Source organism: Stigmatopora nigra, chromosome 8, assembly GCF_051989575.1.
Source record: "Stigmatopora nigra isolate UIUO_SnigA chromosome 8, RoL_Snig_1.1, whole genome shotgun sequence".
Classification (NCBI taxonomy): Eukaryota; Metazoa; Chordata; class Actinopteri; order Syngnathiformes; family Syngnathidae; genus Stigmatopora; species Stigmatopora nigra.
In genome coordinates, this window is record NC_135515.1 from 4,059,591 (window position 1) to 4,082,293 (window position 22,703).

At 39.0% G+C, this 22,703-nt stretch overlaps 1 protein-coding gene across 9 annotated transcripts in view; it reads right to left on the reverse strand.

Moving 5' to 3' along the window:
* tenm4 (teneurin transmembrane protein 4) overlaps window positions 1–22,703 on the reverse strand; it is a 125,618-nt gene that overhangs the window by 81,947 nt on the left and 20,968 nt on the right. For 8 of the 9 annotated variants that reach the window (XM_077722143.1, XM_077722150.1, XM_077722149.1 and 5 more), the window contains exons 2-4: window positions 19,406–19,707; window positions 17,871–18,152; window positions 551–763 (exon numbers count right to left, since the gene is read on the reverse strand). In XM_077722143.1, the coding sequence (XP_077578269.1) occupies window positions 551–763; window positions 17,871–18,152; window positions 19,406–19,634 (724 nt within the window). In that variant the 5' untranslated portion in view covers window positions 19,635–19,707. The remainder of the gene's footprint in view (window positions 1–550; window positions 764–17,870; window positions 18,153–19,405; window positions 19,708–22,703) is intronic. The other variant, XM_077722148.1, reaches the window with a different exon arrangement.

Here is a 22,703-nt window from a genome sequence, read left to right on the forward strand (position 1 = left end):
ACATCAAACCAGGGGCGGAACTAAGGGTGCTTTTTTGTGGGCGTGGCTGCACCCGGGCCCCATCCAAAAAGGGGCTGGTTAATTGAGGGCAAAGTATAAAAATGCATACATATAGCTAAGGACCTGTGAGTAAGGACACACAGACCTGTCAATATGTTTAAAAATGTATGCAATATCTTCAAATCCAAACCCAGATTACCAAAAAACGATTTCATCCTTTATCCGTGACCTCAAAGCCACTGACAAATATGGACAAAACTTTCACAAGACCATCCAAAATCGCAAGACACACTTCTTAACCGCAAGTCCACTGCGACAAATCCCTGCCCGTCGGATCCGAATCATCCATCTTTTTTTGAAAGCAACATCTGAAACTTGCCGCCCGTTTCCCCGAGGCTGCGTATCGACCTGAAAACTTTCTACTCTCTCTAGTGAATGGCCAAAAAAAAAACAGAAAGTCTGTGTTCTCGCCTTGAGCCATCTGCGCCACCTACAACACGAGAGATCGCAGTTCTCTCAGAAAAGCCAACAGAGTTAAGAAACCACTCACCGTCGGCAGTTGCGGCGTATAGGCTCCCCGAGCCGGCTTTAACTAAGAACGAACCGGGGCCAAATTCATCCTCCGATTCGGAGTCCCGGGCTGGCTGGGCCGCGTTGTTACCTAGCAACACCCCTTGGTTGTGATTGGCCAACACGCGAGGGGGAGGATACGGGAGCCGCTCGACGGGGGAGGAGGAGGCGGATGAACAAAGAGGCGGAGGACCTGCGGACCACAAACAGAGACGACACATGGTGGCGGGGGGCATAGCGGGTGGGTGCCAAACAGCCAAAAAACATCACACAAATTAAAAAAATAAATAAAAAATCGTAGACTTTGATGACAATCGCTAAAATAAAATCAAAATTAAAATTTGTGACATTTCCTCCTTGATCTAAGAATAAGATGTGACTTTGAAGTAGGAAGTCGTGCCGTGACTTTGCATAAAAAGATGCAAAAACACCTTCCAGGCTTGTCCAATGAAGATCATTTTTAGTAAAAAAAATTAAACTTTGCACTGTAGCATCCCAAAAGTGTATATTTAATCCCGATTTTGCATTTTAAAATGATCATTGCAATTTTTTTGTATCACTAACTAATCAGAATAGACATAAATGTACTTTTTGGATGGATTTTTGTGAAAAAATATGCCTATGCCTATAGTTACTCGTTATAATATTTCATCGCACATTTAAGCAACAAAACATGAGGTTGGTTGGTGACACTGTGCCAAACTGCTATAACACACACAGAAACACCTTAAGGTAGACTTCCCAGTGAAAATATCACCTCAAAATTAAATTTCACAGTGCATAAGCACAACCTAGTTTTTTGCAATCATGTGCTGTTTTTTCTTTCCACTCTAGCGCCTACCCATTTGTCTTGAAAGTTCAATTTTGAACAAAATCCTGGGAACAAGTTGGTCTTTACAACCAAAAATGGCCAAGGTGACTCCCTAATTTTGGGATTTATTTAAGATTGACATGCATACTATGAAGAAAATATCCAAATTTCCCAAATACGGGATGGATTAAGTTATCCAATCCAATCAAATCCAAAGTTTACTTGGTATTCTGTAAAAAGAAGAAAAATTCCTGACAATAACTGATCAAAATACTAAATGTATCTATGTTAAGTCTTCTATCTATGTTAAGTCATGTGACTTTATTTATACAGAAAATCAGCCTTCTGCCGTGCAATATGGAATTCTATTACGATATGTTCCCTTTTTTATGACAATATTGTGTGAAAAATTCTGCAAAAAAGGACCGTTTTAACCCACACTGTTTTCGAACTACCATTAAACTGATCTACCATCAAAATCTAACTATCCATTAATATCTGGCTTGCTTGGTAAACTATTATTAAAAATCTCGTGAATCTTTCCCACCATGAGACGGCAGAGCAAATTCTAACCTCAACAGTTTTCACCAACCGAAAAAGGAACTGACCTACATGGCAGCTGTGAATAATTTACCTCAACCCTTTTACTTTCTCCTTCAAGGCTAATCTGAAACCTCTGCCATTGACTGTGATAGCAACATTTATTCGCCCCAGATCTGGATCTGGACCTGGGATCGAACCTCAATCCCAGAAATGTGAGGCCAAGGGGCTAACCACTGGCTCACCGGGTCACCGACCGTAAAACTATTCAAGCAATTTCAACAAAGGCATCTCACGACTTTGCATTTGTGCTGACCAAACATCCATCCATCACGGTTAGGTGAGCGTCCCTCAAGAGAATTCGAATGCAACTCATTGATTCACATCTCATTAGGAAACAATTAGCCACATTAGTATGAGAGACCCGGGCCACATGCCGCCAGTAAGTGTCCGGCAGGCCTATTGGGGCGCTGTCGCGGTCCATCTTTCAACTCTAGTGGCCGAGAAGTGTCAGACCAACTACGTAAGCACGAATGCAAAGTGCCACAACATGAACGCCAAAACCAAAATGCAAATAGCCACGACACAAACTCCAATTGCCACAACACGGAAATCATACATTCTAGTATTACCAGAGTCGTAATAATAACTCTATTCATCCCGTATTTGGGAAATTTTGCTGTCACAGTAGCAAGAGGGTGAGAATGCAGATATAGGAAAGGCATTTTAGACATAAATAGATAGGTAATAAGTAAGTTAATAAATACACGAGTAAATATACAAATCAATAAGTATGTTGCTGATATATATATATATATATATATATATATATATATGTATATATATATATATATATATATATATATATATATATATATATATATATATATATATATATATATATATATATATATATATATATATATATATATATATATATATATATATATATATATATATATATATATATATATATATATATATATATATATATATATATACATACAAATAGATGTACATGTATACTTACAAATACATGTACATGTATACATACAAACACATGTACATGTATACATACAAATGCATGTACATGTATACATAAAAATACATGTACATGTATACATACAAATCCATGTACATGTATAAATACAAATACATATACATGTATACATACAAATACATATACATGTATACATACAAATACATGTACTTGTATACATACGATAGGTCTTAAAACTCAGCCATTTATTTTGTTAAAGAGCGGATGGGATATGTGATCGTTGAACCCAAGTCTGAACTACTTGTCAGAGCTCAATTGACCACATTTCAAGCTTAAAAATACACAAACACACATTGACAAAATCCAAGCGGCGAAAGTTCAGTGGCCACCTCCCACTTCCCGTCACTCCATTCCAGCAGCACGAACGAGACCCTCACTTAACACGGAGTGGGCCGATTAGTTCCTGACAGCCTCGGCGAGCAAGCGGCAAACAGGCCACGCATTATAAAGGTCTGCCGCCGCCGCCGCCGACGCATTATCAAGCTCGTTAACGGGGGCCAACGAGCTAGCTGGTAAAAGTGGCGTTAAGTGCAACATTCCCGCCACCATGACTCATTAGTGAGTAAACGCCATTGCTATGTTTTCAAGTAAACAAACTAAATACAATAAGTAAAAAGTTTTTCATTAAAAAATGCATTAACGCAATAACAGCACTTTGCCATGTTCGGCTTGTTCTGATTACATTTTTTTTAATAAATGCAGTTTTTAACACTTTGGGTGATGTGACATGAATAAATGTGTATAAAAAGGAAGCTTTTTTTAATCCAATATGACTCATTTGAATACTTTAAATGCACCAAAATGGCTCAGTTAGACTGTAACTTATACATTTTTCCCATATTTTATGTTTTTTGATCATTTCAAATATTTTTAATGGCTAAATAAGGGGAATTGCATTATGGATGCAATTGGCTGAGGTTGATAGGTATGAGACAACAAATATAAATATTTTAAACATATTTTCCACTTTTTAAACCCAAACTCAACCAAAAAAAAGCTTTCTGTTTCTCTTTTTTCTAAAAAATAAGTAGTTTTTCTACACGATGTTGCACTCATTGACTTTGTTGTTGTTTTTATTGATTGAGGAATCATTTGCAGCAGCACTAGTTTGCATTGCCTTGGGCTAAAATTAATGTTGACCATTATGGCTATTCGATCTAATTAGAAAAAGAACGTATACACATAGCAGTTATAGCAGTCTTCATTACACAGTTGTTTTGACTGAGTATTGTTTGTTAAGCTCAAATTATGTTTATTTTGGTTGTTTTTTAACATTTTAAAGACCATCCGTCCATCTAATTATTATATGTTTTAATGTCATATTGTACTTTGCTATATTATTTCAATTTTGAGTATATAAGACTGCAAATGAAGTGAATGGACGTCTATCAGAATTAAAAATAACCTAAATGATGCATTTTAACTTTAAGGAGGCGTCAATCGGAAATTCTATGATCAATTTAAATTAAATAAATAGAAAACTATTTAAAAAGGGAGACTTTTCGAATGGAGATCAACTAAATTGATTAAAAAAGTCAACACGGATCCATGAAGTGAAGAATTCTTATTATCCTGACCTCTTAAATCTCAATTTTCTGTTAATTTCAAACCCAAAAGTCTGGCGTTTTCATTCCTACCTTTTCAAAAAAGATGTTAAGATGAATACATCATCTGTTAATTGACCTCAGCAATACCTTTTTTTCTCTCCACACAGTCTATTTTATTAATGAATTCAAAATGACACTTATTCCAAAGCGCCTTATTTTTGTGATCTGTCCTCAAGGTCGCGCCGTGTTGTCGCCACAGAGAAGAAAAAAAGTGATTACAGGTTCCTTTAAATACACCTCATTCTCTTAATAGAAAAAAAGCCTCATAATGGGAGTTACATTAAGCTACTGTTGCCAATGTGATGCCTTAATTGGACGCCTAATGGCTTTCAAATTGCACTGATCATCATCATCAGTTTTCCTTTTATTCACAGGGGACCCACCATGGACAATTTGTGACGGTATTTTTAGAAAAAAATAAGGAGAGACAAAAACTAGAGCAATAACTGTATTCCAAAATACATTTCTGCTTTAAAAGAGATGATTTGCAAAGCACTAATCTGCACAAACCTTCAAAAATATACAAGGATTTCCTTAAAAAGTATTCTCATTAACTGCCATTGACAGAAAGGACATTCCAATAACAAATATACATGTTTATGTATGTACTACTACGAACTAACTCTACTACTAGCACAAAATTTGTAGAACGAACCAAAAATGGATGGAAAAAAATCAAGGTTGGTGTAATAATCATATTGGATTGATTTTCATGTACGTTTGTTTTTGAGTCCCAAACTAATGCCACCAAAAACATAGTCTAAACTCCAGCTTCTTGTCCGTGCCAAAATCAATGCTATTTTCCCCATTTTCAGCAAGCCAATAAAAGTTGAGCAGCCACTTGAAATCGATATTACACAAGAATGGAATAAATGTATGGCACAACGGGTCACAAATAGTCTTTTTATAGGCACATAAATGGATCGAGCCTAGGAAATGGAAATGATATTTGTGTTGTACTAAAAGAACATGACCACGCAAGACAGCAGGGTTTCCATTTATAGCCAACCAACAGTGTTATCGCTACTTAAAAGCCGGCGGCCATTATTCAGAAGCTAAGTGTCCAGCAAATTACAATGGACGCGATTGGTCGAACGTGTTGAGGATGTCCAAGCAATTGCAATCTCCAATTTGTTTTTGAACACACCACAAGTAGGCGGCGTCAATGTTTACAAAAGCAGTTTGGGCGATAATTTATTGAATAACGGACAGCACATATTAATGAATATATTTATATTCATATTAATGAACATTTTTATGTAAATATGTAAGATTATAGCCAAGAGCTAATTTCCATCTTTAGTATGAGTGTTTACTATGCGTTAATTTACTCCTAATCCTGGTGTGTGAATAGTGTTTACACAGTATGTGTTATGTTAGTTTATTAAATTAAAAGCTTATTTGGTTATGAAACACACATTGATGCCAATAGACGACCAATCATTTTGAATCGTAGGGATGTGCAGGGATTGATTGGTCGCTGTCAACCCTCCCAATCTAAATTGATTGGACATCTATCAATTTCAATGGCAACCAATGTGTAATTAAATGAATGTTACCCCAAAAAGACAATGAAAATGTAGTTCTTTTTCAAAGTTAAATACAACTGAATTGTACTGATGAAGTGATTCTTGCAATACAGTTTGAGAACGACTTACTTTGGTTGACTTTACATTATTGATGCCTTATTTTTGAAGTAGCTAAGCCGCAATTTAAGTTATCTGGATATCCTTCATTCTAGAAGGCTCCACTGTGGTGGGCGAAGATGAAGCGTCCCCTCTCCATCACCCTCCCACCTCCACGGCCATCTATCCAGTCAAGTGTCGTCCTCCCAGCCGGAGGGACGGCGAGCCCTGCGATTTGTTTGAAGGACGCCATCTGTTTACGCTTTGGCGTGACAAACAATTATGAAGACTAAGAAGGGTGTGGTAGAACTGCAGGTGGCAGGCAGTAGTACTTTCAAAAGTAGTTGGTTGCTATTGCAGTTTTGTAAATTTTTATTATTGTTTGTTTGGTGATTGTGTATTTTTCCCAAAGTATATAACTAAGGCTAGTAGACTTGTATTTCTGTAGTAATGTTGTATTTTTTTTAAATGTGTAACAATCATATAATTTAGTTTTTATTATTACATTTTTTTCCTCATATATGATATTTTGGGTGTATTTTATAGGGAGTAACCTAGTAGCAAGTACATATCTAGGGGAAATACTATTAATATTTTTGTGTATAAATTTGGTCATATTTTTTCTTTTTTAGCCTTTGTTTTCACATTTTTTGTTCTATTTTAGTACATTTTTAGCTTTTATCTCTTTGTAATTGACCTGGATTTTGTCCATTTTTTAAACACTGTGACCACCATTTAACTGCTCTGACTCACAACAAAACCAAATTTTTCCATTTGCGCCGACCTGTCAATAGAATCATTAGCGCTGATGTAGTGTGGCATCATTAAGCCCCCCGCACCCCCTGCTACGTAGATACTGCCCCCCCTGCGTTGCCCCATTCAAGCCGGCCATTGTTCAAAGATGAAAAGTGAGCGTTGTTGTGAGTTGGCCTGAGCCTGCAGGCATGCGACGACTATTTTAAGCAACTCCCGGCCGACACAAGTGTCTGGAACTAACGTGCCGGTGGCCTGTATACAGAAAATAAAAACAAAAACTGGCTAGATTTCCGTATACCACTTCACCAACGTAGGCAATCTGAAGAGTGCTAAGACTCACCTCATGTTGGAAACGTAATACTAAAGCCGACTTAGCAGTCTTAGCTTAGTTTGTGTTTGATCAACCTGAGCTGTTTTAGCAACATAATCTGCTTTAGTACAAAAGTTGTTAAACACAATTTGAAGTGATCCAAAAAAACGTAGAAAATATGGGGGGGGAAAAAACGTATAATTCGACAGGTATTTATCTGCCGAAGCAACATAAAGTGTGTGGTAAGAGTGGCTCGATTAAAAAAAAAGTGTTGCACAAAATAATGCGTCTCATCTGAGTGTTCTTCATCCCACATAATGGCCTCGGTTACACAAGCACTGTGGTTGTTCCATTATTTCCCAGAGCTCTCTGGCACACAATAGAAGTACACAATGGAAATAATTATCAATCTTTATATAATGGATCATTATAGCTTTTGTTCGTGTGAGGCGCAAAATATTTTCAAAGCGAAAATGTTTGACGGGTTCTTATTTAAAGTCTCACTATCGCCTCGGGGGGGTCACTGACAGGTATAGATTGGACTTCACGGAGCTACAATTTTAGTGTTTTTCTTTTGGGAAAATACACCAAAACAACTGTTTCAATTCCACATTGCTGTTGGCCAGAAAACTGGAGTCACTTGTAAAAATGCCGTGAAACTTCAGTGCTATGGCAACCAGCGCTTTGGTTATTTTTCAGAGAATTGTAAGCATGTGTAGGAAATTGGTCCAACAGGAACACTGCTGAATTTCTTGACCGGACGTTTGGTCGCCGGACGTTTGGTCGCCCGGGTGAATATAATTTTAAGAGCTGGTTTCAACAGTAAACTCTGTCATGCAGTCAAACATCTGGCGACACAACGTCCGGGCGACCAAACGTCCGGGCGACCAAATGTCCGGGCGACCAAAAGTCAGGGCGACCAAACATCCGGTCACGGAATTCAGCAAAATATGTTATCGTATGGGGCAATTGATATCCATATCAGGGGTAAAAAAATTGCCATGTAGACATTAAAAATTGTCAGCTGTGTAGTGCATAAACGCAATGACAGGACAATTAATAATGCACAATCATTGTGTAATGAAGGACGGGATCTTAAAGCAGAAAAAAGTTGACTTTAGCTGTTTGATGGACAATTATTAGACAGCTCATTTAACAAAGGAAGCGCCACTCGCCTCGCCTGCCTTCATCTCATCATTTCTAGCGAATGGATGGGCTGCCTTTTGATTTCATTTTCCCATTGTTGTCGCCGCACCTTCGTCAAAGTACTATTTATGCCCAGGCTGCTTTCCCATCTCAGTCACTTTGTGCAAAGAGTTTATTTGCACATCTGCGGAATGTAAAACACCGGCAAGGCCACGCCGTCTTGTTTGAGGGAAGAAAGCGAATCGTTTGAGCTGTGAGCGTGGAATAAATCGCCAAATAGAGACGCTGATGGTGCATTTTTGACGGTGATAAAAGAAGAAAAGCGAATTCAACTTGGTGCTAGTAGTAGAAACCAAAAATGTACGGCAGAGTGCAAATTAAGATAAAAAGGAGGCAATCCAATTTTCCATTGACTAATTCCCACTGTGCCAATGAATGGAAATGCAGACGCCCGCAGGGGGACAGTAAATGACCCTTTATTATTATTATTATTAAGGCTAAAGCGCCAATTATGCTGTATTTATACATGTAGTGACGCTCAGTCCAGAGCATGCATTTACATTTTCTTTCATTGCTATAAATTGGTTTATTATAAGCTGAATGGATCAGGGGTTATTATTAACGTTTCATCGCTATTGACGATAATAGACATCACATTACGGGAATCTTTTCATCCGTCCTGAGGAATTTAAATTGAGGTTTTCGCTAATAGACGGCCATTTTGAAGTGGGTTGGTGGTAGTAAATGAATGATTGTGCTATGATGACTATAATATAATCTTATTTGCTAATGTTTTTCTATTTTATGTTGTTAATTCTTGCAAGGAAATTAAATATATATATGTGTTGTTGAAAAGATGCTACTTAACTTTCAAAATAATGGAACATTTGAGTTTTAATTTTGTCATTTTCCCTTCTGCTTAAAACAGATGTTGTCAAAGTCAACACAAGGTATTAATAAGATAAGGTGTGAGGGTGAATAACTAATTGGCAGGCATCCCGCCAGTACATTTCACCTTTGTTGGAACACGCCAACAATTTAGTGCCAAATGAAGTGTCATCTTAAGATGGTGTGTGTGAAGCGGCATATGGGTTTAAGTTCTTGCATCTTAAAATGTTACACACTGAGGAAACTTTAATAATAAAGAGCAGGTTGTCATAGCAATCACATACTATGCAATATGACTTGTTATTCAGCATCCGACAAACATTTTTGTTCCAATCAAACCAAAAACTAATGCGACCGTGGACTAAATCTATTATAAGTAGTCTATGATTTAATTATTGTGGTCCAGTTCGGACAGAAACAAGTGTATTTAATGTCGGAATATTGGACATAATGTCGAAGTAACAAATTGGGGTCCGGTCGTACTTCATCAAGTACAATAATGAAAAAGATGATTATCTAGCAGGCTTACACTAATGATCTTCTATTTTAATAGAAAAATTGATAAGGACATTTAAAATATAATAAAATGGCATACATGGATTTACAACTTATTACAATAGAGCAGGGGGGGTGAACAAGTTAGACACAGAGCAGAAATTAGTTAAAATGACACTTCTATAGTACTACTACCACCATTACCGCCACTACTACTACCACTACTACCACTACTACCACTACTACTACCACTACTGCCACTACTACTACCACTACTGCCACTACTACTACCACTACTGCCACTACTACTACCACTACTGCCACTACTATCACTACTACCACTACTACTACTGCTTACACTATTGATATAAGCTTTCATACAATGCATGTATCCATTGAGAAGTATTCAAGACAAAATCAAAGTAGAATGAATTGACAAAATGATGGCTTATGTTTTCCCTAAACTGAAACGCTAAACTGAAATGCTAAACTTTCTGACACCCGCACAAAAACCCAACTCCACAGTGGTCAGATGATTAGTTCGACTCCCCCTATCTCGTCTCAAACAGGACGTGAATGTATTGCTTCTCCTCAAAAGCGCATAAATTTAACTACAAGTGGGGATAATTAGCTGGATCTTCTGTGGGTTTAGCAAAAAGAGCATCAGGATTAGGGCGATCATCCCCTTTTGAATGTCCCGCATCAAGCGGTGGTCTTGGGAGGGAAGGCTCGGCCTCCTCTCGGGGCCCCCCCAATCCGACAAACTGCCATGAGGCGGGTGTGCGGCTACGTTGATAACAACTCAAAAGCGTCCACCAGGGCCTCTAAAGGCTTGCAAATTAGCTTCCAAATGAGCCAGAGAAGCTCTGTACTCTAATTCGGGCCAACAGGAAAGAAAAAAAGAAGAAAAAAAACGTCAACAATTAAATAGCCCCCACAAGTAACATGGCGGTGGGGCCAACTGGGAAGCCGCAAGTGATTTGCATCATTGGTCCTCAGCAATGGAAAGAACCATTCTGTGGCTCTACATTTTTCACTTTGGGCCCATTCAAACTGGTCCAAAATAAAGGTTTCGCTTCAGAAGCTGAAAAAAAACGGAAAATGCATAAATTCCAAGCTTTCCCATCCCAGTTAAAATTGAACTGAATGGAAGTAAACAAATTAAAAACACATAGTACTGAGTTTTTCAATTAATAGTTTACTTCTACTAAGAACAACAATGTGAGTGCTATCCCCACCACCTTTCCTGTTGCCTTCTAATGATAACGTGTGACATCTTGTCGTTGCATAGTAGCAACAGCAAATGTTTACAGCGGAAATGTCGATGAGAGCAACCATGCGTCGGCGTTACCGATGTTTTGTTCTCAACAACTCGAATAATTAACACGGCTACTGATTGTGCACATGGAACCTTCACTGCAAGTGTCTCGTTTGCACTGAAGATCAATTCAAGTAGTACTTGTAATTAAGGACGGTTGGATGATCTGGTTTTTGGTAGGGCCTGTACCAGGGGTGTCAAACATAAGGGCCACGTGCCGGAGGTAGCCCACGGGGGTTGTTCTGCCGGACAGGCACTTTGTAGCTCATTCATACTGTACGTCCATAAGTAAATACTTTCATTTTTTCGCACTATGCTGCCAAAATAGCACCTTCAATGGCAGCCAATGATTAAATAAGGAACCATAAAATGCCTAAAAATCAGCAGGAACTGACAAACTAACAGGAATCCCCGAAAGTGCCTTAAATCAATAGAAATTGATCCAAAAATTACCACAAGTGACCTGTAATTACCCCAAAATGGAAGTGAAAAATAAGAAGTGACACAAAATTAACCAATTGCCTTCCTTTATAATGATAGATGTCGAATTTACTTAAACAGGCTGTGGATGTCGATTTTGACTGACTTTGGTGTGGGCTCAATTCCTGGTGCCGGTATAATTGTGAGTGTGAATGGTCGTTTGTCTCTTTCTGTCTCTTTCTGACTGGCGACCAGTCCAGGGTATAGACTCCCTACAAAGAAGGTCATTACACTGCCAGAAAAAAATGTCCATGGCCCTAACACCAGTGGTTTTTTTCATGAGAGAAATAAAAGATTGCACACTTTGTCCCATCTGTCTGTAAAATATTTCTCCAGGTCTTGGACAGCGTCAAGGCGTTTCTGGCCAAGTGTTAAGTCCAGCCTTTGTGTAGGTTATTTTCGTATTGCCTTAGTGCCTAGCCGTTTGGATGTCATCCCGGGTTTTGCTGGGAGTCGTTGGCAAACGACTCTTAAGAAGAATCCTGACTCTTTCCATCTTTTTTGGACAATTTGGAAATATAGTGCTGAAACAACTACAATTACTGCAATAACATACGCCATTGGTCCGTCTCTGTAGGATGTTAAATTAAGGATCCGGGGGAACATTAACAGATCAATACGAAAACAAACTTTTACCGAATTATGAATAGACATCTTGGTGAGATAGCGCCTCATAGATCTGCCATATTGGACTCCACATGTGGCAGCACTAACGACTAATATTCTTATTAATTCAATGCAAGGCTGTCACGCTGTTGGAGTCTAAGCAATCAATGTGGCACGCACACAATGGCTTACGCAGCGACTCGCGCAGACATCAGATATGACCGTCATCCGCAATATCACATAACACGTCAAGAATTACGAGCTGGAGCTGAGATCAATAGTGAAACACGGCAGGCGGTAGCATAGAAAAAAAAAAGAATCACCTTGCTCTGTCCTATGAATATAAGCGTGCCGCATCTATTAAATTCAGACTTGGGCCGTTTACACAACAATGGGGGTGAAAACGCAAAAAAACTGTTCCAGATAGTCATTGATATCGTTTACATGTCAATGGCATTTTGGGATACTGAAAACGCAAACATTGATCACTTTGTCAATGGAAGAAGTCGATTATTTCATTTTTTTTTTACAAATTATCCTCACAATGGCCCAGTTGGGGTGCCGTAGCCTATCCCAGCTAACTAAGGACACCCTGAATCGGTGACCAGCCAATCACAGGGCATAAGGAGACGGACAACAATGAACTCATAGTTAGGGGCAATTCAAGTGTTCAAACAGCCTAGCATGCAAGATTATGGGATGTGGGAGGAAACTGGAGTACCCAGAGAAAACCCACGCAAGCCTGAGAAGATGTAAACTCCACACAGTGAGGACTCGAACCAAGAACTATGAAGCTGAGGCACTTGTCCAAAAACTAAAATAATAATAAATTAATAATTACTAATCATTATTAAAACCTGATGGCTCCAATAATTGACTCAAAGCATATTAAACACAACATAATTCCATAAAAACAAAATACATAGAAGAATCAATCATCAAATAAGGGTTTAATTTAAAAAAAAATAAAGAACTAAATAAAATGATTAAAGACTTGCCTTCACTTTTGTCTACTGCGACTACAAAGAAAAAAGTTATTTTCTCCAAAAATATTTTTCTCATAACATTCCACATCCTGAGTTGAAGGGTAAATATTTTGAAATAATTAGAGAGTTGTTTATTTTTTTAAAGATTGTTAATGAAGCAGCTGCTCATTTGTGTGACTATTTGGTCTGCTTTCATGACCACCTCCTATTGATGTCCTCTTTCTTTTATTTCCATTCCTTCACAAACATTATTCAGCAACACATATTAAAATCTTACCACCAGCATTCCAAAGGGTGTTTTTCATTTATTTATTAATTTACATTTTTAAAGCCAATAGCTGTTATGATCATGCATTTCCTTTGCTTTTAATACTATAAAAACAGCTAATCAAATCACACAATTACATGAAGCAAATCATAACCAATAACATGTTAATTAAAGAAGCATTATGTGCTAATTAGTTATTCATATTGACACTACGCAGACTTGCAATAACGAGACCAATGCTTCTATTGTTGCCATGGCGACGCCTGTTGGATTTACTTTCATTTAAGGAAAGATTTTTTCTCGCCCTTGACGACAATAGGCGTCCAATCAACTTTGACTGGAAGTGACGAATGAACAAATTGGATTGAACGTCTATCACCGTCAATGGCAGCTAATTTTTTTAAAGACTTGAGCGGACCGGATTTGGATACAAAGCTCTCGTGATGTGTCAGCTCACTGAGTCGGGCGGCGTTCCGACCAAACGCTGACATGATCGGACGTGTTTATTTTTAGGCATGTTATTTGGATAAATAAATCATGTCACATGTTTATTTTAAGGCCAGTTGTGCCATCGTGTTAACATGAACGCAAGTTGATGTCGTATTCCTGCCGACATTTACACTTCCCAAACGTTTGGGGAGTAAAAATCGACACACTAGCCGACTAGATTATTTAGCCAAACAGCTAAACGGTCACGTAGATTTAACGGGAGACGTTTTCCCAAATATTTTGTTTGGGAAAAAGAAAACTATAGAAAGACAAAAGTGTTGCCGAAAGGCTTGTGAAGGAACAAAAAAAAAGCACATCGTCCCAGGTCTGGTTTTATTTTTTTGTGGGGGGCCTGGAACGATGCCTAAAGGCACAGTGATTTCCCGCCAGACTCCACCCTTGAAAACAGTCTTTATTATCTCAATGGCTGCCATTGACAGGGACAGATTACTGATAGGCTACTCTGGACAAAATAGATAGAAGAGGGGTTTCTAAACTGGTTTGAATTGGTCAAATGTACTTAAATATTAAACAGTACTTAGATATTAAACAGTACTTGGATATTAATCAGTACTTGGATGTTAAACAGTACTTGGATGTTAAACAGTACTTGGATGTTAAACAGTACTTGGATATTAAACAGTACTTGGATATTAAACAGTACTTGGATATTAAACAGTACTTGGATATTAAACAGTACTTAGATATTAAACTCTCTCTTAGGTATTAAACTCTCTCTTAGGTATTAAACTCTCTCTTAGGTATTAAACTCCCTCCCATGAATATAATTTTGAGAGGTGGCTTCAACAGTAAACTCTTTGTCACCATTTGACCGGCGACTAAACGTCCAGCAACCAAACGTCCGGTCACAAAACGGTCACTCTCCATCAGTGCCTTAGGTTCCAGCACCCCACAGCTCTGATACGTGTAGCAGAGTTGAAAATGAAAGAATGAATTCATTAATGAACACAAAGGGCTGCATAGTGATCAAGTGGTTAGTACGTCCGCCTCACAGTTCTGCGACCGAGAGTTCAATCCTCAGGCGAATTGCGATGGCAAACCAGCACGCGGTCAGAGCCGACAAAGCCAACGGCGCTTCTTTGAAACGACAAGGAGACGAGCACCTTGACATTCTACCGTGACTCAGCAGGTGCCGGCCGCTCCGAGTGTCCTTACGGGGATCTCTTGGGAAAATGACGGGAGACGGTGTGGAGAAAAGACACACCAATAGTACGCACGCTCGCAGGATTCCTGCTTTCAGGGCGTGTGGAATACAAGGCGATGTGCACGAGGAAGTGTTGCCTTTGAACGCATTCCTTACATTTGCAATTCAATGTGCTTTGCTTTGGAGTGTCGTGTGTGTGTGTGTGTGTGTGTGGAAAAGTAAATAGTAGAGCTGTCGTAGTAACAGATTTCAGTGATATATTGCCAACAAATTCATGCCAATGTGCAATATTAATCTAAAAAAATATGAGATGTCTTAATAAATGACCCATTTAAAAGCAAGACATGTTGAGTCAAAACATTCCTTTTTTTCGATGTGGCTTATTCTCACAAAGATGGCGAGCGTTCAGTGTTGGAGGGTGCTAAAGCCTATCCCAGCCAACTTCGATGTAGAAATGATAATGTTGTACAATATTTAATATTTTGGTTTTTTTTTGTATGTCTGAACGTGACTTCTACACTGTGTTGATGACCAATAAGCATCTGTGAAAGCAACTGAAGTCTCATAGAGGCAATCAGTGCGTTACATTTGAACATGTACGCAGACGATAATTATTATTATTTTTTTTAAATCGCAGCCAGGAAAAAGATTATTCACTGTGCAATTAATTGACTTTTAGCCTTTGGCGACAGGCTTAGTGAATAGACAAGACGAGAGAAACTAACAGAGAGACAGCTGGTGAATGGAAATGATATACAGTAATCCCTCAAATATTGCGGTTAATGTAGACCAGACAAAAATCGCGAAGTAGGGTCACTCCTATTATAAAAAATTCTAGAGTCCTCATAGCAAAAGTGGCTCCTGTCTACGAGTTTCAGCGTACATTTTCATATTTTTAGAAACTATTAAAAAAAATGGGATAATCGAGGGTTTACTGTGCAAGTAAATATGATATATAGTACATATATTCTCACTGTAGTACGCAATGGGAGAAGCGGAATGAAGGCAAACTGCACTTGCTTATTTGCATGCATTAAACAGAGGGTCAAGTAAGTCGCATGTGAATGGGGGGGGGGGGGGGGTTACCCGCTGCCGGCTTGAATACATTAAAAAAGCCCAGTAAATTGTTTGTTGGTTTACAGACACATAGAAGAAGCAGGCCTACTTGATGGATTTTAATTAACTCGCTGTATATAAATGGCATGTTATCTGAATGAAACGCCCAAATGCACATTTTGCCTGAGCGAATGGAATAAAAAAGGCCGCAGTGAATCTTGACGGGGGTCTCCGAAACGCCGCCAGGGTGAACGTCGCCGTGCCAGGAGCTTCTCTTTAATTATGTACAAGAGAGGCGCAATGTGGAGGCCCAGGCACACTTTCCCCATAGCCGAGAGTCAAGCGCTCAGATGGATTCTCCCTCCCGCGGACATTTCTGTCGCTTAGAAAATGCCTCGGCAGATAGAAATGTAAAAAACTATTTGCGAGGTTCTCCGCAAGGCTACGTCAGGGTAATTAGAATTTCGCCGCCGGGCGCTACGAGGGCTCGGCTTTCTGTTGCTAAGAACGGCACTGCACATCTGTCAGATCCTATCTCCACTTTTGGTGCATACAGGACGGGAACTGCCAACGTTTTTGCGAGCCAATTTAAAAAAAAGATCATTTTCAAAGGTAAACATGATGCTGATTCATGCTGATATTTAAGAACTTACAATGAAAGACAAGTGTAAGAAAAAAAAGGCTCAGGAAGCAACTTCAAAAAAAAAAAACTCTAGTTCCAAAATCTTTTGGCAATGAACAACAATTTTCAAGACATAAATAACACACTTCAAGTGTTATTTTCCACCACTAGCTCATTATAGGACCGTCAAGTTCTCATTGGTTCTCAATAGTCAAAACAATTACATTTAGTAAAATGTTAAAGATCAATATTCAATCTAAATTTTTTGTTGGTCTGGGCAGAAAGACAACCTGAGCGACATCATCATTGCTCGCTATGGGCACACCAGTATAATACCTGCCATAAGCAGGTACATGTCAATGTTACCTCTAATTTTTCATGTAAAACATACAGGGGAAAAAAGTTGGGATTCTATTTACTGCGCGCCATATGATTGCTGCTGTGCAGAGAAGAGTATTTCGCACGAGGACAGCTTAGAGGGATCATTGTCGAAGAGCATTTTCAATTATTACTTTAGAATAATTACATTGTTTTCTTCATTTTAGCAAATCCTGCTTTCCAAGCCAACCAAATAACTCGTCTAATTGGCCATGTTCTTATGTTTTAAGTGCTAAGAGTGCTTTAATGAGTCAGAAAGAGATTGACTACCACTGAGTTTAAGCTTAAGGAAAATTTTGGGGGTTAGAAATGCAACATATTCTACCAAAAAAAGGTATTAGTTGATTTTTGGGATGTGTGAGAAATTAGATAAATTGAGTATATCCCTGAAATATTTGGAGGGAGATAATAACAATACTGCACGGAAAGAAACTGACAACTCGTCAATGGAACTATTTCACTGCTTGAAAACTCTCAAAATCAGAATCTTTTTGAAAGATACTTCCAAAAAATGCTAACTAGTCAGTTTGCATCTACTAGATCAAAAAACACATGGCCGATCTGAATGTTTTTTCCCAATCGTGAAATTGCCCAGACCTAAATTAGAGTACTTTATAAGACAGAAAATCTACATTAGCCAAAAAAGTTTGTCATTTTTCCGTTTTTTCAAAAAATAAAGCAAACTTCCACTCACCATTCTCAGTGTTTTCATGTTCCGTGTCAGTCAGCGTCAGATTGGAGTTAGCTCGACTGGATAGGCATGAGCTCCGGCCCGATTTGGGGTGTCCGGTACCCCCACCACGCCCCCACAGCCGGATAGCCTCATGATCCGGGGATACGACGCCATCCGTCTCCGTGTCTGCGTCAGAACAGACGCTGACGGAGTATTCGCGATGGGGCATTCCCATCTCGCCCCGGTAGGACGTGGCTTGGTGAGGGTCTACGAAGCCCAAATCTCGTAGGGAGAAGTCTGGACCTGCCATGGGAAAAAAAAACTGACCATTAGTACCTAGTAGACGGCAACATTCCGTCTCCTATGTACCAGGATGATCTATTGAACATGCATATCTGACTCATTTAACAATCATTAGATTCTCATCATAACGGGAAGCGAAGTGTAGCAACCTCGGCTAACATAAACGACCTGTCATGGCAGCTTGTTTTATCATTCCTTTGACGTTGAAAAAAAAAAAACAGACTTGTCGCATCTATGCTTCATTTCGGCGTCCCTTGTCGGTAATCATACGCATCTCTGCTGCCCTCCCTTCGAACTCGAGGCCGGAAAATAATACATATTTGTGCATAAACACATGGAGTAGAGAAGGATGAATGAGACTATAGGTGTGTTTGGGCTCTGTCAAGTACAATCCATCATTTTCAGACGTGGCAATACACCGGGAGCGCTGCATCATGACTACCAAAATGTTGCAGGGCAAAGTTGGAAAAATGGGCTTGAGCGTCGTGACTACCATTCGATCAGTCATGTTGTAGACTGCATGTGTCAAAGTGGCGGCCAGGGGGCCAAATCTGGTCCGCAGCATCATTTGTGTGGGCCGGGAAAGTAAATCATGAGTGCCGACTTTCTTTTTTAGGATCAAATTCAAATGAAGAGTATAGATGTATATTAAATTTCCTGATTTTCCCCCTTTTAAATTAATAATGGTAATTTTTTAATCATTTTTTTCAGTTTTTAGTTTAAAAAACATTTAGTACAATCTAAAATTATGTATAAAAAAGCCAAAATAACATTGTTGTAGATCTATATAAAAACTGAATATTCAGGGCTTTTAATCCAGTTCTTTTAATCCATTTATATTTAAAAAATCTAAATATTATATCTAAAATTGTCCGGCCCACATGAAATCGAGTTGACGTTAAAGCAGCCCGCGGACCAACCCGAGTCTGACACCCCTTGTCATAGACAGTTCGCGGGGGTGGGGTGAAATTTGTCAGATGGATTAGTATGCTTGAGAATGCCTCAGACATCCTGAACGCAAACAAACCAATATAAATGAGCCTTAAGAGAGATATGCAGAAGATGAGCTGTCAGGGTAAAAAATGACATACTGTGAGCACCCGTGGTGAACCAATAGAAGAATATAAAGACCGCAGTCTGACCTTGAGTTAGGCGGGAGTCAGACCTATCGTTTAATCAGGCACATTTGTGATGCTACGACTGCATAAATAGTATTTAGCTTGTCGCTAGGCGACCAAGAGTTGAATTCTCACCGGGCCGCCCAAACTCGTCCATCTCGTGGTGCACCAGCTCCTTGACGCGGTTCCCGTACGCCATCCGTGCGTCGTGGTCGAAGGCTTTGAGGGTCTCGGTGGAGCTGTACGACCTGGGGTGGGGTTTTCCGTCCTCGCTGTCGGCCGAGGAGCTGGTGTGGCGCCGCTCGGGGGGCTCCTGACGGGCTGAAGTCAGAGAGCGGTACGGTCGGCGTTCTTTCACTTCCATGGCGGCGCCGGCCTCCTTTCCGCTCAGTTTTGGTCGACAAAGTCAAGTTGGCGAGGATGTTTGGGTCTCAGACCTTTAGAATCAGAAAAAGGGGAAAATTAAGTTTATTAACAAAGCTATCTACATAAAATACAAATACAAATTATATGAATAAATGCAAACAAATTGTGTGTCCTTCAAAAGTGGTCCTCATTCAAAAACACATTCACTATAAAAAGAGTTTTATAACTAAACTCCACAAAGCCATATCTTAATGTAAAATTTCACTCAGCAACATCAAATTTGGTTTATTTTTTTCCATCAGCAGAGCTTCCAAAGACTACAGAAGGTCATTTTGGCCACATCCTGGATTCCTTCTTAACCGAGCTTGACAAGGTTGGCTTTTAACCAAACATTTCACTTAGCAACATGCAATTTCATGTATATGCCAATTTTTCTCTTCACTCACGAAAAACGAAAAAAAATGGACAAAAACAGGAGACACAAAAACATTGTAGAGTTGATTAACATGTCAAAAAATGACTCAAAAAGCGACATTTCAGTGATGAACCAAATCTCCTTACTATGTATTAAGCTTCTATAGGGCGCTCATTTAAGTCATTATCTGCCATGATGGCACTAGATCAGGCATTGGCATAAATTAAATTACATTTTAATATTTCTTAATACATTCCTTTTGACTTGACTTTGTACTTTATACTTTTTACTTTAATGATGAGTGATGAGTATGTTAATACTTGAGTCCTTTTTGTCTGTTTATGTTTCATATGTACTCTTAACGGATGCACTTTTTTATATGTATCATATCTTGTGCTGACCCGGCCCATCTGTCAAAAGACAATGTGGGCCCCGGGCCCAAAAGTTTGCCCACCCCTGTTCTATAGGGCACTCATCTGCCATGATGGCGCTAGACGTCCATTCACTGCCTGCAAAAATTAGACGTTTTCTACATTAAACCTCCATCAATCACTCCGTCAAAAAAAAAAAAAAACGCCATATCCCCAACCGACTACCAATGAGGGCGACCCCTCCCCATTCAAGAACAAAAACAATGCACTTTGTGCAACATTCCCAAAAGCTAAAAAAATAAAAGCCTCCTGCTTTCTCGCATTAACATAGCGTCAAGGAATGGTTTCAAAACAACCAAATCAGCAGGAGAACCCAGGTCATGAAGATCTCTTACAGCTGGCTAGTGGGCGGCGTTTCCGCGCACCCCAGCGTGGCCCAGGTCCTGGCGCGGCGGCCCCGAGTCATTAATCACCGCCATCCTTTCAGCTGTCGATAGGTACAAACACAAGGGCACAATGGTGCTTTTCAGGCACGTTTCGCCCCCGAGCAGAGGCAAGTAGGGTCCAGTCGGGCCCATTGTTTCCCACTTTGTTTTCCCCAAGCAGTCAGTGGCGTAGCATCTGAAAATGCATTGACCTCCACCAGGGATGTTGTGTTTGCAGGGGCGTGGGTGGAACTTCCTGACAACACAAATTCTGCCAGGAGGGTCATAGGGACTTTTTTTTTTTTGTTCACGGCCCAATGACAGGAGAATTCTAAAAATCCTAATGATGTCCCATTGTTTGGCCCATAAAGGAGGAATAGAGATATCTCTGCTGAATGGATGTATTATTTGCTACAGTAAAACACAGTTAGGTGTAAGTGTATTTTTTTTAAATGTATTCCATAAGACTGCAGGGTTTCACCAAATGTTTTATAAGCCTGGCGGGTCAGCAGACTAAGATTGCCCCGAAAGGATAAAGTGGTGCAACAAAGAAAGGTATAAAAAGGACATTTGTAAAAAGGTACATGCATAAACATCTTACCAAATGGCTATGTTTGCACTTTTTGAATTTAACTTCATTTATTTTGCTTCCGAAAGACTAATTTCTAAAATTGCTTAGATTTTCATTGTTATTTTTTTTTTAAATGGAGGAAAAATATGCCCAATGAGGAATTTATAAAAAGACATTCATTTAATAATTGATTTATTAATACCCATTTAAAAAACGAATTTAAAGAACAGCAAATTAGACATTTTAAATCTAAACAAATATTTATACACATAAATAAATATATATATATACATATTTATAAAAATAAAATGTATGTATATAATTCATTTATATATTTTTCTTATTTATACAAATTAGGCATACAAATTATAGAAATATATATATATAGGCACAAACTTGTTTTAATTTTTCGGACTTGCGTGACAAAGTTTATGAGGCGACGTTCCATGTGATTCAAACGGTTAAAACATGAGACTTTCTTTCCCACCACGTGACTAATTCCCACTTCTAAGTATCGCACAGCGCGAGGCCCCGATAATAAGCAAACGCTTTGATTTGACTACAGAGCCTTCGCCGGGCACATCCAAAAGAGACAGCGGCTCCATTTTTTTAAAGCGTTATCATCTTCATAGGAGCGAGGCAGCTTAGAAAAAAAAAAGCGACGTGGAAGGTTAATGAGGATACGCTCACAAAGACGAGTTATTTACAACCACCGCTGACAAACGACGTGTCGGCGACTCGCAGATAAAGATAGCGACCGTGCTGTGTTTTTTTTTCAAAAGTTCTCTCGGCCACAGACGCTAATCTATGCAATGATCCCAAATTGATTGCCAGGGACAAAAGAAATGATAAATGGTCTGTTTGGCTAACTTGTGTTTTTTTTTTTCTCTTTAATACATCTTGGCCACTCAGCAGTTTTCAATAGCTTTGTTCGCATTTGGCAAAGGGTTTTGGTCTGAGACAAATAATGTTGAGATTTCAAATGAACAATGCCAAGAAGTCACATTGTGTATGTAGAAATGCACGTAAACACAGGCTACCTCATTAAATTATTTGCAAAACACCTTTTCAGGGGTGTGGTTACCACATATAAGCAAACCTAACCAACAATGATGAGGAAATGTATTATGTATGCAGTATATATATAATGGATCTATTATGTATATGCATACAGAGTATTATGCAATGTCAAGAAACTGTTCATTAAGAATTCCAATAGGAATGGATGAAAAGATTGACGTTGAACTTTCGAACTAAGAACTGACAACTCGAGTTTACTTCATTT